The sequence below is a fragment of the Pseudopodoces humilis genome, chromosome 6, assembly GCF_049639895.1.
Source record: "Pseudopodoces humilis isolate 2021_Gansu_Grassland_sample_001 chromosome 6, ASM4963989v1, whole genome shotgun sequence".
Taxonomy (NCBI): domain Eukaryota; kingdom Metazoa; phylum Chordata; class Aves; order Passeriformes; family Paridae; genus Pseudopodoces; species Pseudopodoces humilis.
The window spans coordinates 1,186,439-1,204,578 of record NC_142205.1 but is presented as its reverse complement, the minus strand read 5'-3'; the positions used below and the strand labels follow the sequence as shown (position 1 = coordinate 1,204,578).

Below are 18,140 nucleotides of genomic sequence, written 5' to 3'. Positions count from 1 at the left end.
CCCTGTTTTTTTAGCCGGAGCAGGTTGGCAGCTGCTCCTCCAGGAGGACCAGGGAGCGACTGTGCCAATGGGAAGCGGAGTTTGGAGTCACCCAGGTCCTGCCAGCCTGGATTTGGGGACAATGTTCCTCCTCTGGAACTCCAAACAGCTACAGGAGGTCTCCGAGCCCTTCCCCAGCAGAGCTGGGAGCTCTCCCAGGTTCCAGAGGGACATCAGAGGTGCTGGAAGTCGACCTGTACCTTTGGAAAGCTCTTCCCATCCCTCTCCAGCCCTTCCACACACCAGGAATTTAGAGCTTTTCCATCCTGGCACCTCTGGGGCCATCTCCCATCCCGTGGGACCTGCTCGGGCCCATGGAATGTTTTGGAAGCAGCACAGATTCCGTGCAAGAAAACCTTGGGCTGCATTGGGATGATTGGGAAGGAGCTGGATGGATAAACCTCCGGATCAGGATGGAAAGGGACTGCAGCCGGAGCCCTGATCCCACAACAAACCCACCGAGGATCTGGAAAAGTCTGGGAGCATCCGGGAGCTGCTGGAATCTCCAGATACCACATGAAGATGGAAGCACTGAGCTATTAATGATTATTAATGAATTAAGATGAAGGACAGAAAATCTTGCAGGATTTGGGATGGGCTGTGCAGATCCAGAGGTTTTTTTTCCCTGAGGAGAGCCTTGGGATAACTGGGAGTGCCCACAACAAACCCACAGAGGTGGATCTGGTAAATCTGCGAAGGATGGGAACAGCTGGAATCTCCAGATACCCCATGAAGGTGGAAGCGATATTAACTGTTATTAATTAATTAAGTTGCTTACAGGACACAAAATCCTGCTGGATTTGGGTTGGGCTTTGCAGATTCCCGGTTTTATTTCTCCAAGCAGAGCCTTGGGATAGCTGGGAGTGCTATTAACCAACCCACAGAGGCGGATCTGGTAAATCTGGGAAGGATGGGAACAGCTGGAATCTCCAGACATGATGGAAGCACTGAGATATTAACTATTATTAATGAATTCAGCTGCAGGACACAAAATCCTGCAGGATTTGGGATGGGCTGCACAGATCCACAGGGGTTTTTTTCCCCTGAGCAGAGCCTTGGGATAACTGGGAGCGCCCATAACAAACCCACAGAGGCGGATCCCGGTAAATCTGGGAGCTGCTGGAATTCCCGGACACCACGTGAAGGTGCAATCGCCGAGATATTAACTATTATTAATTAATTAATCTGCCTACAGAACAGAAAACCCTGCAGGATTTGGGATGGGCTTTGCAGATTCCCAGTTTTATTTCTCCGAGCAGAGCCTTGGGATAACCGAGGGTTTGGAAGCCGGTCCCAGGATTAGGAGTGAAAGGAAGGGAAAGGCGAGCTCGGCGCTGTCCCCACCCCTGTCAACAAACACCACCTCGGAGAGAGCCGAGCTTTGTCTCAATTAATCCGGGAGGGGAAGAAAGCAGCGGGGTAAAAGCTCCTCTTTTAGCTCTAATTAGTGCATTTGGGAGGATCGGGTTGCGCAGGGCCCCGCTCCACAGGCACTTTGCAATTCCAGCCTTTCGGGCTCCATTGAGAGCGGACAATCGGGGCCCGGCGAGGTGAGGGTGAAAGCCCGAGCGAGCGCATACTTACACCCGGGATATCCTGGGAGAGACGGACACGGGCGTGATAAGGGACAGAGATAACCAGGAGAACAGGTTACAGGCTGAGCCGGCCCGGCGGAATTCCCGGCGGGATGGGAGGCAGCGGACGTGCCCGGAGCTCGTGGAGGATGGACAGAGACCCCTCAGAGGGATCCCGGGAAGTGCCCAAGGCCAGGATGGACAGGGCTTGGAGCACCCTGGAATGGTGGGGGGTGACCCTGGCCATGGAAGGGGTGGGAATGGGATGATCCTTAAGGGTCCTTCCAACCCAAAGCATTCCAGGATTCTGGAGCCCCTCTGCTCTGGGAGAGCTGGGAATGTTCCCCTGGAGAAGGGCAAAATGCAGGGAATGCTGAGAGTCCCTGCAGGGGCTCCAGGAGAGCTGGAGAGGGACTGGGGCCAAGGGCTGCAGGGACAGGAGCCAGGGAATGGCTTCCACTGGGAAAGGGGAGATTGGGCTGGGATCTTGGCAAGGAATTCCTGCCTGGGCTGCAATTCCCAGATTTGCTGGGGCTGCCCCTGGATCCCTGGGAATGCCCAAGGCCAGGTTGGACATTGGGATTGGATCCACCTGGGATGGTAGGAGCTGTCCCTGTCCCATAGATGGGGTGGGAATGGGATGATCCTTAAGGTTCCTTCCAACCCAAACCATTCCATGATTTTATGACTTTATGGAACGAGCCAGGCTGGGGTTTGGTGACATTTTAACACCCCAGAGTGTGGAGCTGCTCTCCTGCTGTCCCACCACCTTCCCAGCCTCTGCCATGATCCCAGCTCACTGCCTGCCTCAATTCCCTGGCTCTTCCAGGTGCTGCACGGCCAAGCTCACAGATTTTGGGTATAAATGCATTATTTTACCATTTTACTGTTAGCTCTGAATAAACCTCTCACTCTCACATCTCAGATGCTGGGTCACAAATTCGCTGTGTATCACAGGATTGTTCCGGTTGGAAAAACCCTCCAAGGTCACCAAATCCCACCATCCCCCAGCATTTCCACATCCACCCCTGACCCACAGCCCCGGATAACTCACTGGGATAACACAACCCAGGAAATAACGGTGTAAAAACAACACCTTGAGGTGTAAAAGTACTTTAAACCCACAACTGCCCCGGTTGTGTCCCTCACTGGGACCCTGTGGGTGTCCTGAGGTGCTGTGACATCCGCTCTTCTCCTCTGGGGGAGAGGAGCTGGAGCTTCCCTGGACCACGATGACACCGAGGGAACTCCAAAGTTCACAAACACCCCAAGCTCGCTCAGAGAATCAGAGATTCAGAGAAAAATTCGGGTTGGAAGGGACCTTCGCAGCCCACCCAGTGCCGCCCCTGCCCTCCCACCATCCCCGGGTGCTCCCAGCCCAGGCCAACCCAGAAACTTCCAGGGATGCAGCTGTGTTTGGTTGGATCAACCACGGAATCAGACCACGAGGAGCAGTTTGAGGTGATTTGGGGTCTCTCTTTCTCCTGGAGGAGGTGACGAGTTTAGGGTTGGGGCCACACTTCCAGAAGAACATTCAAGGATCCCGGATCCCTGGCAGTGTCCAAGGGCAGGGTGGACAGGGCTCGGAGCAGCCTGGGATAGTGGGAGGTGTTCCTGCCCATGGAATGGGATGGGCTTTAAGGTCCCTTCCCACCCAAACCATTCCATGATCCCACGAGGATCCCCTCCTGCCCTCTCCTCCATGCAGGACCCAGCACCGCAGCGCCCGTGGCAGGAGCCGCTCGGAAAACTATGAATTCCCGTTTTTTGGCTCGTTCTCTGTCCCACCAGCTGGACAACGGCCTGGGAGGTCTGCTGGGAGCAGGAGCAGAGTGGATCCTTCCCGAGCCAGCTTGGAGCTGGACCAGCGGAGATCATCTGGGAGACCCACCACGGGCAGGCCGGGCGGGGTGACAGGCAAAGCAAATCCTGCTTTTCCTCGGGCCTGCAGCAGAATCCCGCAGCGTTCCCGGCTCGCTGCCGGCCCCCAGGACTGGCACAGGCCCCCGGGAGCCATCCCGGAGCCCCGCAGCGCGTCCGGGCGCTGTTCCCGGCACCGCTCCAGGATTTGGGATGGAGCTGTGCGGAGCATATGAACTACGGCCCTCAAAGGATGGATTGAGGGAGCCCGTCCTGGCTCGGGGCACCCAGAGACAGAATTGGGATTGGGGCCCCGTGGGAGGGAGGTGGGAGAAATGGGAATAAATGGGAATAGAAAGAAATGGGGAGGGGAAAAAAAAAAATTAACATAGGGATATATGGAAATAGAAATAAGTAGAGATAAAAATATGGACATGGAAATGAATAGAAATAGAAATAAAAATGTAGAAACAGAAATAGGAAATAAAATACAAAAATGGAGCTGTGGAAATAAATATAAATATATTATACTTATATAAAAATAAGTAGAAAAATATAGAAATAAAAATATAGAAATAGAAATAATTTTAAAAATAAATATGTAGAAATAGAAATATAGAAATATAGAAATAAATATATTATACTTATATAAAAATAAGTAGAAAAATATAGAAATAAAAATATAGAAATAGAAATAATTTTAAAAATAAATATGTAGAAATAGAAATATAGAAATATAGAAATAAATAAATATAGAAATATAGAAATAAATAGAAGTAAAAATATAGAAATAGAGGTAAATTTTAAAAGAAATATGTAGAAATATAAATAAATAAATAAATAAGTAGAAATAAATAGAAATAAAAATATAGAAATAGAAATAATTTTAAAAATAAATATGTAGAAATAGAAATATATAAATATAGAAATAAATAAATAAAAATAGAAATAAACAGGAATAAATATATAGAAATATAAATATTTTTTTAAATAAATACATAAAAATATAGAAATAGAGAAATAAATAGAAAAAATATAGAAACAGAAATAAATTTTAAAAGAAATGCATAGAAATATATAGAAATATAGAAATAAACAGAAATACAGAAATAAAATTCAAAATTTAGAAAGAAAAATAAAAATAGAAATGTAGAAATAAAAATAAATAGAAATACAGAGATACAGAAACAGAATAGAGTATTCTCAGGTGGAAGGGAACCTGCAACAATGTGCTCCAACTGCCCAACAACTTCACAACCAAAAGTTGTTCATAGCATTGCCCAGCTGCCTCCCAAACACTGAAAAATTCGGGATAACCACTCCTTCCTGCAGCCCTGTGCATTTTAAAGGATTTTGGAGCTGCAGGTTCATCTTTACAGTGAAATTTTCCTTGCAGGACAGGGAAAACTCTGCTTGAGAGCCAACAAAAAGAAGGACCCGCAGCCAAGCCATTGAATTTGGATAATGTGGGATCAAACGGGATTTTTCTATCTGAGCTCCCTCTGTCCACCCAGGGCCAAGATCTTTGCTCACAGGGATGGAATGAGCTGCTAAATAAAGCAAGGTAGGGGTGGGAGTTCTCCCGGGATTTGGGAGCCACACTCACTTTTCCAGCAGGATGAGGGCTGTGGTGGGGTTCACACGAAGGTACTTGCACGTGGGCTGTCCGTAGTCGGCCAAATATGTCGACCAATCCCACTGGATGAACAGATCCAGGAGCTGGAATGGAAAAACAAACGGGGTTTGAAAAAGCTGGAAAAGGGAGCAGGTGTTTCCCTGGAAGCTGGCAGAGGTCCTGGGCAGGTGGAGTTATCCATTAAAAAAGTGAATGCAGGCTTTATTAGTTTGTTTAATGTTACGCTGTTAAAATTTCATCGTTAACTCGGTTGTACTTCATTATTGATTTAGGAATACTTAACATTATTTAATGCAGGGCTGTGTTAATTTACTCACTGATCATTCCTGCTCTGTGATCCCCGTTTTTTGAGGTCTGAGACCCCTCGAGGACGTGGGTGACAAACAACCCCAGTGCCCTGACACTCTCAGCTATTGCAAGAGGAAACTTTTGGGGTCAAAGTCACCACAAACTTCTGTCCCCAAACAGCCCCCGGTGCCGTTCTAACCATTCCCCATGGATTTCTCATCACCTCTGGTTCACCCCAACACCCTCCAGCTGCTCTGGAAGTGTCTCCAGAGCTTCCCGAGGAGCTCTGGGGGTTATTCTGGGTGGGTACAGCTCCGGGAGATGGGAGTCCAGGTGCTTTCCAGACGTTGGTAAGAGAAACCAGCAGGCGTTGGCAGCAGGGGAAGGAAAAGGGATTAACTCGGCCATCCGTGACAGCTCCCGCTCCAGACTGCCAAAATTCCCACCTGCAGCCCTCCGTGTCCACAAATGACCCCGGATCCTCCCAGCCAGGTGAGGGACGGGAAAACGACAGCTCAGGTTGCCTAAATGCCCTTTTCCCACATCATTCCCATCCTTGTTTTCCATAAAAACCAGGCGCTCCCAAGCCCTCCCCACACATGGGTGTCCTCACCCCAACAAGGCCTTGGCTTCTCCACCCACCCATGAAGGCGCAGTCCAATGCCCTCTTCCCACACCATTCCCACCCTTGTTTTCCTTAAAAACCAGGCGTTCCCAAGCCCTCCCCACACGTGGATCTCCTCACCTCAACGAGGCTTTGGCTCCTCCACCCACCCACAGGGCCCGGCATTCCCGGGATGCCGCCTTCACCTCTGCCTCATCCGCAGCAGGTTAATTAAGAGCTCCTGCCTCTCCCTCCTCCCAAAGATCCCGTCTTGGAGCGCCGCTGTGACCACTCTATTTGGGGACAGGCTGCCAAGCGCGTGGACGTCTTCATCGCCCGCTCGGCGCGTCCCGGCGCCCACCACCGGAGCCCGGAGAGGCCGGGCCCGTCCCGCGGCCAAGCGGGGCCCATAGAGGCCTCATTGTCCCCGCGTCTCCATGGTTTTCCTGGAGGCCCCGGCGCTGTTTAACAACGCATCCTGCCCCGCCAAGAAGGGGATTTAGCTCCTCCGAGACCTCCAGATACAAAACAAAAATGTGCAACAAGATTCTTTTTGACTATGTAGGTCAGGGCAAGGAAAACAAGCTGTCGGGAACAATCCCCCGGGCTGGCGGGGGGGATGGATTAGCCGGGACCTAAGAGGGCTTTTCCAGCCCAGGTCCCGCTCGGCTTTGTCCGGCGGGGCCTTTGTGTTGAACTACAAACCCGAGCTGAACATCATTGGCAGGAGGTTTTTCCAAGGGGGCACCTTCGAGAGAGACAACCCTAAATATGATTTCACAGGCGCTTTTCAGGCCGAGCGCCGGGGCCAAAACGCTTCCGCGGGGTTTGGCGGCTGCTGGGAGGAGTTGCATGGTTGTACAGGCTCAAAGGGAACCCCCACAACGCACCAAAGGCCTCTTGCTGGTGGCCCCGGGAGGCTGAACGTGCCTCGGGCAAATCCCAAACAAAGCCTGAACGAGTTCTTGCCATGGAAAGTGCACGGCCGGAGCATCCAGGGGCCAGGTAGCCGTTGGTGGGGAGGGGGAATAAAGAGCCAGGAGGAAAGCGATGGAGGGAGAAAGGAAATAAAAATGTGAGGAAAAGGAAGGGGTTTGGAGAAGATGGATTTACAGCGTTGGGAGTTGTTTTGGCAGAGGCTCAGGAGCAGTGCAGGAGCTCAGAGGGACACGGAGCGGCTCCAGGGCTGGACCCCCCTGCCATGGAGCCAGGCTGGGAGAGCTGGGAATGTTCTGGAGAAGGGAAAAATCCAAGAAGACCTTGAAGGGGCTCCAGGAGAGCTGGAGAGGGACTGGGGACAAGGGCTGGAGGGACAGGAGCCAGGGAATGGCTTCCCACTGCCAGAGAAACTCCCGTGACCCAGAACCATGGGCAGCAGCTCTGAAGGAGCCCAGGTGTGCCCAGGTGGCCACGGTGGCCAGGGACACCTGGGCTGTGCCAGCTCTGGGGTGGCAGCAAGACCAGGGCCCTTGTCCCCTGTGCTGGGGCACCTGCAGTGCTGGGGCAGCTCTGGAGAGCCCTGGAGGGGCTGGAGCGTGGCCAGGGAAGGGAACGGAGCTGGGATGGGGCTGGAGAATTCCTGAGGGAGCTGGGAAGGGGCTGGAGAATTCCTGAGGGAGCTGGGAAGGGGCTGGAGAATTCCTGAGGGAGCTGGGAAGGGGCTCAGGCTGGAGCAAAGGAGGCTCAGGGGGAATTTCTGGCTCTGCACAAGTCCCTGGCAGGAGGGGACAGCCGGAGGGATTTGGGATCTGCTGGCAGGGAACAGGGACAGGAGGAGAGGGAACGGCCTCAGGCCGGGCCAGGGGAGGCTCAGGTTGGACACTGGACAATTTCCCTTCCTGGAAAGGGCTGTCCAACCTGGTGGAGCCCCCATCCCTGGAAGGATTTGAAGGATGTGGCACTTGGGGACATGGGACAGCGGTGGCCTTGGCAGCGCTGAAGAAAGGCTTGGATCTCTGAGCGCTTTTCCAACCTTATTGATTCCACGACTCCCAAGGCTCCCACCTTGGCCTGGACCTTCCCGGAGCTCTCAGAGAGCCAGACCACCCCCAGGTGGCTCCCGACAGTGACAGATGGGCTGTGTATTTTCCACCTCTTTGCCCACATCCATCTTTTTTGGCTCGGCAGGTCCGAGGACGGCTGGGGCCAGCACCTTTGGCCCCGGCTGCCGGCCGCGCTCCGGAGGGGAGAGGTCCTGCAGGAGGAAGCCCGAAGGCTCAGGGAGAGTTGCCTCCAGACGATTTATCTGTCACATAAATGTGGTTTTATTGGTTTTACTGCTTCAACTTTTCACCTCTGCTGCTAAATCTGAACGGGCCGAGGGGAAAGGAAAAAAAGGGAAGAGGGAAAAAGCCGGTGGCGCGGGGCTGCCGCGGGGCTGCCGGGGGAGTTTCCAAATCAAATATGCAAATACCATTAATTCTTTAAACTGGAGTCTCCCTTTCAAGGCCATAAATCAAACTCGACAGCACATCCACTGGGGGTGGGAGGGGGGGAGAAGGAGAAGGAGAGGGGGGAAAGGGAAAAAAGAGGAGGGAAAATTAAGAGGAGCTTTCACCACGACGATGTGGGAGCAGGATGAGATCAGGAAGCTGCAGACGTGCTCAGGGCAAGGGACCTTCAGCTTCCCCGGGTTCCTGGAACACCTTGAGCAGGAGCAGGGAGAGGTGTAGGCACAGCTTTATAAAAATGGAGAAGTGGAGGGTGGTTTGAATAAAACGCCAGGAAAAAAGGTATTAAAAAATGCTAAAATTGGTTTTATACATATATAGGAACTTGTACCCAAGTTGAAATGTGAAAGAATTAAACTGGGAGCCAGTTCCCAGCCCTGTCCTGGGTTCCCCTTGGAAAAACTTTCCCCCCATTTAATGGGATCATGGAATCGTTTAAACTGGAAAAGACCTTTCACATCATCAAACCCAACCACCAGCTCTACCTCAAAACCACTTCCTTTTCACCCCCCTTTCAACGTCACCACCTCAAACTCTTCAAAAACGTCCTTTTTATCCAAGCAGATGAATTTTTATGCCCCTCACCTCAAGCACAGGGGGAGGGTGGCTGGAAGGTCCCTGCAGGAGGACACCAGGCCGTGGTTGGACTCCATGTCCCCTTCCAGATGTGAAGGGGAGCAGGGACAGTTTGTTCCGTCTGACGACAGCGCGGAATCTGGATCGAATCCTCCCGGCCAGGCCAGGAGCACTGGAATGTGAATCCAAACTGATTCCAAACACGGTTTGCGAGCCCTGCCAGAGCTCCTGGAATCAGATCAAAGCCACCACTGGCGTTTGCACGCTCGCACCCGAGTCACAGTCGTGGAATCGTGGAATGGTTTGGGTGGGAAGGGACCTCAAAGCCCACCCAGATCCACCACCACGGGCAGGGACACCTTCCACTGTCCCAGGCTGCTCCAAGCCCCAGTGTCCAACCTGGCCTTGGACATTTCCAGGGATGGGGCTGTGACTGCCCCAGCTGACCCGGCATCCCCCAAAAGGGAATTGCACGGAAAGCTCCTGACCTGCAGGAAATTCCCATGGGAATGCACCAATTTTCCCAGGAAAGGGGATGGTATTTGATTGCATAAAGAGATATTCCCTCATTGTGGTTTTCCAGTCCTTTAGGGGTGGCTACCAGAACGAGGAGGAGGAGAAATGAAGCCACATGGAGAAGACAAGGCAAAGGCTCCAAGATGCCTCAGGAAAGGTTTGATCTCCGCACAAGGAAGAAATTCCTCGGAGTGAGGCCCATCTTCCCCTGGGACAACTTCCCCGTGGATGTGGTGGAGACCCCACTGCTGGAGGTTTTTGGGATGCAGGGGACAGGGCTCCTTCCACCCATTCCTTCCCCACACCAGGTTGGACCAGATGAGCCCTCAAGGTCCCTCCTAACCAAGGTGGTTCTGTGATTCCATCCCAGGGAGAGAACTTCCCTCTGATCCACCTCCCAGGGGCAAGGTGGAGCACCGAGATGGATTTGGTGGGATGGGATGGGCTTGGATTCCACTGTGATGGATTGGAGAGGACTTTTCTCTGCCAGCACCATCCCAGAAGATGAGAGGCTGTCAGTGTTGGTGGGAAAAATTCCAAAAGTTTCCTTTTTGGAAAATGGATTGGACTAGTGGATCAGGCAGGGAAACCCAGAACACCTGGAAGGCAGCAGTGGAAAAGGAATTCCATATTAATGGGATACCTGAGCACAGAGCCATCAACTCCCAACCATTTTGGAGCTTTTCCAAAATCCACCTTCTGGATTTCCAAAACCAAAATTGGATTTTGATTTTCTTCAACAAAATCCTAAATTAGGATTTAGGATTCTTCAAATCAAGAATTGAAGAATTCAATTTCCTTCAACAAAAGCCTAAATTAGGGAATTCAGTCCTTGGTTCTCCAAGCACACCCACCTGGGTCGAGGTGGGGTGAGATCTTCCTTGTGGTGGGATTTTGGGGACACTCAGATCCCCTCGGGAGTGACAGCGATGCCACGTGGTTATGGCCAAGCTTTTGTGATGAGTTTGATGTCCCCTGAGCATGGAAAAACATGAATTCCATTGGGTTTGGTGTTTTCCCAGCTGGAAGCAGCATTCCTGGCCTGAACCCTGCTGAGGGCCACGTCCATGAGCTGGGCCAGCGTCCCTGAGTGCCCGCTCCGGTTTTCCATGGAAAAAGGAGGGAATATTTTCAGATGCAAGGTGAGAACAGCTCTCAAAAGCTCCATCACCCCTCCTCATCCTCACAACCACAGTCTGATGTTCCTCTTCCCAGGGTTTCTCGTACCTGGAATGAACAACCTTTGACCCAACACCTTCCACAGACCAGCTTTGGTTTGGACAATATCACACCCTGAACTTCTAAACCTCGGCAGAAATTTCCTTGAAGGAGCTCCTTTCCCTGCCTGAACACCACGGCTCCTCAGGAAAGGGGACAGCGAGGCCGCAGCTGTGTCCCACCTCCAGGAGGACGGAACATGCTCCAGTGGGATCAGGAAACAGACCCAGTCCTGCTGAGGACTTCCACAAAAGACACAAAACTACGGAAAACCAGTGGCAATTCCCAGTTTGCCCACGTCCATAACCCATCCCACCACTGGGGGAGCAGCCCCTTCCACCATCCAGCAGGGAATTGTCACGGATTACGAAATCCCAAGGAGCTTCCAGCAGCAGCAGCAGCAGCCACGGACAAGCACAGTCCAAATAATTTATTTTGGGGAGGTTTCAATTACGCCTCGTGGGAAAGGAATACTGAAAGAGAAAGAAATATTCCAAACCCCTGGGAAGATGTGGGGTTTGGACAATAGCGTTCCCAAAAAGAAAAGGCACCGGGAATTGGAACATGATGTTTGTTGTTGAATTGTGAAAGGCACGGAGGGGGAAATCGTGGCCTAAGTGAAAACAGGAGTGGATTTGTCACTGGTTTCACTGGAAAGGAGGATTTGCTCTGGGAATTGGTGATGGACAAGGAAAGGGATTAAGGGAGTGCAGGGAAGAAAAATTTTAATTTAGGTGCTCCTCTAATTACCTGGATTTCTAGGAATTGCTACAGATCCAAGAGTCCTGCCTGGACCTCTGTGTGAGACACAACAACCACGAGTGACTCCTCCAGGTTTCTTGGAACGTCCCACCCAGGGATGTCCTCCTAAAGAGGGGAGAACCAACTCCAAGCTCCTCACCTCACATTTAACTGGGTTGATCTTGCAAGTTAAATTTAATTTTTTTTTTCCTCTTTATATCTGCTAAAGTCAAACAGTTCCTGGAAAAAAACAAACGAAAAAAAATAAAAAGAGGAGAGGAATTTGGGAGGATTTATGGCAGCCAGGACAGTTTGTAACCGAGAGAGGTTTGAGGCCAACAAAACCCAAGTGTGTCCAGTCTGGATTATTTTCAGCTTCACATTATTGCCTGTTTATAGGTTGTTGTATTCCTGATAGCCCAGATTTCCAGGGAAAGGGCTCCACAAAGCTTTCTTGCACAGAGACATCTCCCAGTTTTCCAGCTGCAAACATTCACCCTTTATTAGGAGGAAAACCTCTGGCTTTCCACCTCTGCCTTTCCACCTGCTTTGAGGCCACGCTGGAATTACGCAGGGTTGACTTCTCCTCCCGGAGGAATTACTTCCAAGAGTCTCGTTAGAAACTTTGCAGGTTTTTACCTCAGAAAATTCGTATTTCTGAGCACCAGGAGTGGCCAAGGGAGCTGGGAAAGGGGCTCAGCTGGGAAAGGGGCTCAGCCACGCTGGAATTACGCAGGGTTGACTTCTCCTCCCAGAGGAATTTCTTCCAAGGGTCTCGTTAGAAACTTTGCAGGGTTTTACCTCAGAAAATTTGTATTTCTGAGCACCGGGAGAGACTGGGAGAGCTGGGAAAGGGGCTCAGCCTGGGGAAAAGAGGGATCAGGGGGGACCTTCTGGCTCTGCACAATTCCCTGACAGGAGGGGGCATCCGGGGAGGGGATTTGGGATCTCATCCCAGGGAACAGGGACAGGAGGAGACGGAACAACCTCAAGCTGTGCCAGGTTGGATATTGGGAAGATTCCTTCCTGGAAAAGGCTGTCCGGTGGGGATGCTGAGGATCAGCACCACGTGTGGGGTGACAGCCCTGGAAAGTCCCCCCAAGCCGCGCTCAAGGCCTGGCTTTAGTCACCCACTGGATCTTTGCCCACGGGGAAAGCTCCGCTAAATTCTAGGGAAATCCCGAGTTTCTCTCAGCCGCGGCACAGCCCTTGGAAAATAAAAAGAGCAAGGCCTGAAAATGATTTGGTGCAAAACCCCTGGGATTTCAACGCTTCGGGATCGAATTGTTCCTGGTGATAACTCCCGGGCAGGGGGATTTTATGGATGGCCATGGGAACAAAAGCAAGCGGAGCTGCTGGATTTAGAGGCCAATTTGCAGTCCTAAAAGCAACCCCTTGGACTCATCCCATTCCCCAGGAAGGTTCATGTTTGCAGGGAAGGCTGGGCTGGGAGATGGGCGGATTCCCACCCTCCGGACCCTCGGACGGCGCACGGGGACAATACTGGGCGGGAGCCAGGTGGAATGAAAGAGCCTCGGAAGAGCGATCCGCAGGGAATTCCACTATTGAATAACACTTGGCTTTTCCATTGAACCACCACAAAGGGGGATTCATTCCCGAGGCAAAGATGGCTCCTGTAGCAGCATCCCCCGGATCGGGTTCTGGTGAAGCTGCATCCCGCAAGGATGGAGCTGGATAAACCCCCCGGGATCAGCATCCAGCGCCGTAGGGGAGAAATTCGGGATGTGGTGTCTAGAAAACGCTCAGGGTGCAGATAATTATCCTTAGGGGCTGTTCTGAAGGTGTTTTGGGGAGGAGAAGGTGGGTTTTGGAAAAGCTCCGTGGTTGGGAGTTGATGGCTCCGTGCTCAGGTATCCCGTTAATATGGAATTCCTTTTCCACAGGCATTCCAGGTGTTCATGGCCTTCTGGGATTCCCTGCCTGACCCACACGTCCAAATCATTGGCTCCACAGAAAATATTAGGAAATAACATGGAAAATCCCAGTATTTCAGCAGCAGGAGATCCCTTAGTCAGGGAAGAGCAACCATGAGCACAAAAAAAGCACAAAATCCCTAAAAACAGGAAAGGGGGTTCAGAGGGGAGAAAACAGGAGATGTCCAAATAAACCTACAGGGAACACCTCCAGCCATCAGCCCAACTGGGAAAAAATAATCCCAAAAGGGAAAAAAAAAATCACTTTAATGCCACTTTTCCGGGAGGGAACATTCCCAACTCATTGACGGAGCAGTTTGGGGGCTGGGAGGGGTCGGTGCTGCCCCTCAGCTCCCGGCAGGTGACAGGTGACACCTTTGGGGACAGACAGAGCCCAGCAAGTGCCACCAGCACCAGGCTGGGACAGCCAGACCCGCTTTGAGGGGAGCAGGGATGGGTGAGCAGCAAATCCCGAGGATTCATCCTTTCCTTGGTGTCAAAACCCTGTGAGATTTGTGATGTTTGAACCGAACCTCTCCTGTTATCCCCAAAAACCACCGGCATCACCTCCCTGAGCCCCACGCGCTCCACGCTTCTCTTTCCTGTCGCCGCTCAGCTGATGCCAAATCCTCTGTGTAGTCGCATTTTTTCCTTGTGTTTACACGTTAAAAAAGGGGCTAAAAAAAAAAATTAAAAAAAAAAAAAGGAAAGGAAAAAAATTAAAAAAAAAAAAAAAAAAAAAAAAAAGAAGAAAAAGGAGGTGACCTCTTGCTCACCCCGGGCGGGCTGCAAGGAGCCGCCGCTGCCTTCACCTCCGGCTGAACTTCCAGATTATCTCAGCCAAGATTCACCTTGCACTGAACTTGTACCCGGAGCACGGCACAGTCACGGAGCCCTGATTAAACACTGCGGCACCACGGGGCCATAAATTTATACATTTAATGAGGATTAGCGGCGCTTCCTCCCGCCCTCCTCGGGCTGGGGACCGATGGAAGCGCTGGGAAGCGTTCACCAGCACGGCTTGGACATGGAAAAGCTGGGAGTAAGCAGGAGAAGAAGCAGCTCCTACGCTGTTCCCTGCCCACGGAACCCGTGGAAAATCCCATGGGAGCGACCATGGAATGACCCATGGAGGGCTTGCAACAGTTTTCCACGTGAAAAAGGCAGGAAAAAGGAGCAAGGCTGTGGGACACTGCGCTCCAGGAGCCCGTGGGTCCCTTCGCCCAGCAGGAAACCATCGGCAGGCCATGGCCTCCTAAACTCTGGCTGCCCTCTTCCCACCGAGCGCCGCATCCCAGCGCCGTCCTTTTCCAGGACAGACGCGTGACGGGAGGCAGCGGCAGCCGCCTCCTCCTCCTCCTCCTCCTCCTCCTCGTCCTGTCCCAGCTGCCACGGAGGGAACGGGAGAGCTCCACGCTCGCCGACGCCGGCCGGGGTCACTCGGCCGCGCCAGGGGAGAACGTCTGGGCGGCGAAATGGATCCGCTCAAGTTCAAGTGCTTGGAATGCCTCCCTCCTTTTTTTTTTTTTTTTTTTTTTTTTAAACTAATACATCCCTGCTTTTCCTGATAACTTCCTCCTTTCCCTCGGAGGTTTTGTTTAGCAGATCCATTGTTCTCGGCCAGCCTTGCCCTGGGGTCCAATTTGAGAGCGTTCTCATTTTTCCCCCCTATGTAACCGATGCTTATTTCTTTAAGCTCCACTGTAAACACAAAGCACACGGCAGAGCCCCGGCCCGGCTTTGCAGGAGGCAGCCTCAGCCCTGGAACTGCTTCTCCGTGGGGTTTTTTTATTGGAAACAAAAGGATTGGGTCTCCTTGCTCCAAGGAGTCAAACACCTGCGGGATGCGGGAACCCGCGGGTGGTCCAGCGGCTCCGTGACCCTCTTCTGTTTCCAGAAATGTGGCTTTGCTAATTAGAGGCGTCTTGGTCGTTCATTAGGGGTGGGGGTTGAGGCAGCAGGACCCGTTGGAGGTGGCCTGGAGGTCCTTGGGGTGCTCGGGGTGCAGGAGGAGCCACCAGGGCGTCCCCTGGGAGGGGCAGCACAGGGGGACAAATAAACTGGAATATAAAATCAATCCTTGGGAGAGGTGAGAGCATCTTGGATGGTCCCGGGGACACGGCAGGAGACGGGGATTTGGGAAGGGTGGGTGGCGAGGCCACCACTGACCCCTGTCCCCAAGTGCCACCTCCACAGGGCTTTGAAATCCCCCCAAGATATGGGAACTCCAAACCTCCCTGGGCACTTCCAAGGCCTGGTCACCTTTTCCATGTAGGAATATTCCCAATATCCACCCTGAGCTCCCCTGAGGCCGTTCCCTCTCCTCCTGTCCCTGTTCCCTGCAAGCAGATCCCAAATCCCCCCCGGCTGTCCCCTCCTGCCAGGGACTCGTGCAGAGCCAGAAATTCCCCCTGAGCCTCCTTTGCTCCAGCCTGAGCCCCTTCCCAGCTCCCTCAGGAATTCTCCAGCCCCTTCCCAGCTCCCTCAGGAATTCTCCAGCCCCTTCCCAGCTCCCTCAGGAATTCTCCAGCCCCTTCCCAGCTCCTGGAAAAGGTTTCCCAAGGTGGAAGTGTCCCAGGGCTTGGAGCACGCTGGGATAGGGAAGGTGAGGAACGGGGTGGAACCAGGTCCTTCAAGGTCCTTTCCCACCCAACCCATTCCATGATTCCACGGTAAAAGAGGAGGATTTAACATTCCCGTTCACTCCAGGTCTGCCTGGAAGCACGGCCAGCCTCTTTACCCCCTCCACAAACCTCCTCCCACAGAGAAAATCCCGAGTTCATTTGAACCTGTTCCCTTTTTGGTGGATCTGAACCATCTCGGGAACTTGGAATTTGCAAGGAACAAAAACACGGAGTCAGAAACTCCGGTGGAGAAGGTGCCACACTTTTGGCAACCTGGAAAAAACTCCTGACAACCCAAATCTGGCTCCTAATTAATTACAAGCCCCAAATCCTGCAGGACACACATTCCCGGGGTTGAAATGATGCTGAGCAGGAGCTGAGGCAGGATTTGATCCCGCGGCTGCGTCCGCCAGACGGCCCCGGGCACGGGGAGCCCCGGCAGGATTTATGGATATTTGCTGGAGATAAAAGCAACCCAAGAAGCTCTGGGAAACAAAAGCCAAGGCTTTTTCCTTGGAGTGTCACAGTAACCCCTGGACGGCCCCGCGCTCATTGTCACAGCCCTGGAAAGGTACAAACAAAGGGAGCTTTGGGTGCCAAGAGCTGGAGCAGGAGGGAGAGGAGCGGCCCCGCGGCCGCAAAATTCCCTTTGCGGTCACTTCCAGGGCAGAAATCCCGGGAAGAGATGGTTGAGGATGTGCACGAGGAGTTGTCTCCCCACTCCAAAGCAATTCCCAGGAGGAAAAGGCGATAGGGGAGGAGAGTGGAGTGATGGGATTGGGGAATTCGACATCAGGGCGGTGATGGGGGAAGAACAAAAAGTTCCTTTTGGGGTTAAAAATGGGCTTTAAGGATTTTAATGGGGCTGGAAAGGGGTTTGGGGTAGGAGTGGTTCCCAAAAAATGGGACTGGATCCCAAAATTGGTGTCCTGGTTATGGGAAGGTTGCACAGGTGTTCCCTAAATCTGATGCTCCTCCTGCCTCAAAGATCAGCAGCAACTCCAGGGAAGCTGTTTTCCAGAATTCTGGGGAATTTGAAATAGGAGAAAACTGCTCTGGGGAGGTTGGAGTAAAGTGGAAGGGGGGAAAAGGGAGAAAAATGAAAATAAAGGAAAAGGTGGAAAAGAATGGAAAAGAAAGGAAGAAAAAAGAAGGAAGAAAAAAAGAAGAAAAAAGAAAGTAAAGGGGAAAAAAGATAAAGAAAGAAGGGAAAAGAAAGCAAGAAAAAGAAAGTAAAGAGAAAGAAGAGAAAAGAAAGGAAAAGGAAGGTAAAAGGAAGAAGAAAAGCAAGAAGGAAAAGAAGGAAAAAAGAAAAAGAAAAATTAAAACCGAAAAAAAAGCAACAAGCAAATTAAAGAAAGAGAAATGGAGGGGGGAAAAAGAAGGAAAGAGGGGAAAAGGGAAAAAAGGGAAATAAATTAGAAATTAAGGAAGGAAAAGAAGAAAAAAGGGGAAAAGAGAAGACAGGAAATAAAAATAATAGTAATGAAAAAATCCAAAGAAATTTAATGCAGATGGAATTTCAGAGGAGGATTTGCAAAGCAGATCCTAACTCATCCATGGAACCCTCACCTGACAACTGGATTTGGGTACCAGAGTCTGGGATCTATCCCCGGGATTTGGGCAATGGAATCAGGGATCTGTCCCTGGGATTTGGGCAATGGAATCAGGGATCTGTCATTGGGATTTCAGCAATGGAATCAGGGATCTGTCATTGGGATTTGGGCAATGGAATCAGGGAACTGTCATTGGGATTTGGGCAATGGAATCAGGGATCTGTCCCTGGAATTTGGGCAATGGAATCAGGGATTTGTCCCTGGGATTTGGGCAATGGAATCAGAGATCTGTTATTGGGATTTCAGCAATGGAATCAGGGATCTGTCCCTGGAATTTGGGCATTAGAATCAGGGATCTGTTATTGGGATTTGGGCAATGGAATCAGGGATCTGTTATTGGGATTTCAGCAATGGAATCAGTGATCTGTCCCTGGGATTTGGGCAATGGAATCAGGGATCTGTCATTGGGATTTAGGCATGGGAAACCGGGATCTGCCACCTGGATTTGGGCACCCAACTCCCGG

The 18,140-nt window shown here is 51.6% G+C and overlaps 1 protein-coding gene across 2 annotated transcripts in view; it reads right to left on the bottom strand.

The window, feature by feature from the left end:
- EXOC6B (exocyst complex component 6B) overlaps positions 1-18,140 on the bottom strand; it is a 281,715-nt gene that overhangs the window by 5,500 nt on the left and 258,075 nt on the right. For both annotated transcript variants that reach the window (XM_088056403.1, XM_088056404.1), the window contains one exon: positions 5,080-5,192. In XM_088056403.1, the coding sequence (XP_087912529.1) occupies positions 5,080-5,192 (113 nt within the window). The remainder of the gene's footprint in view (positions 1-5,079; positions 5,193-18,140) is intronic.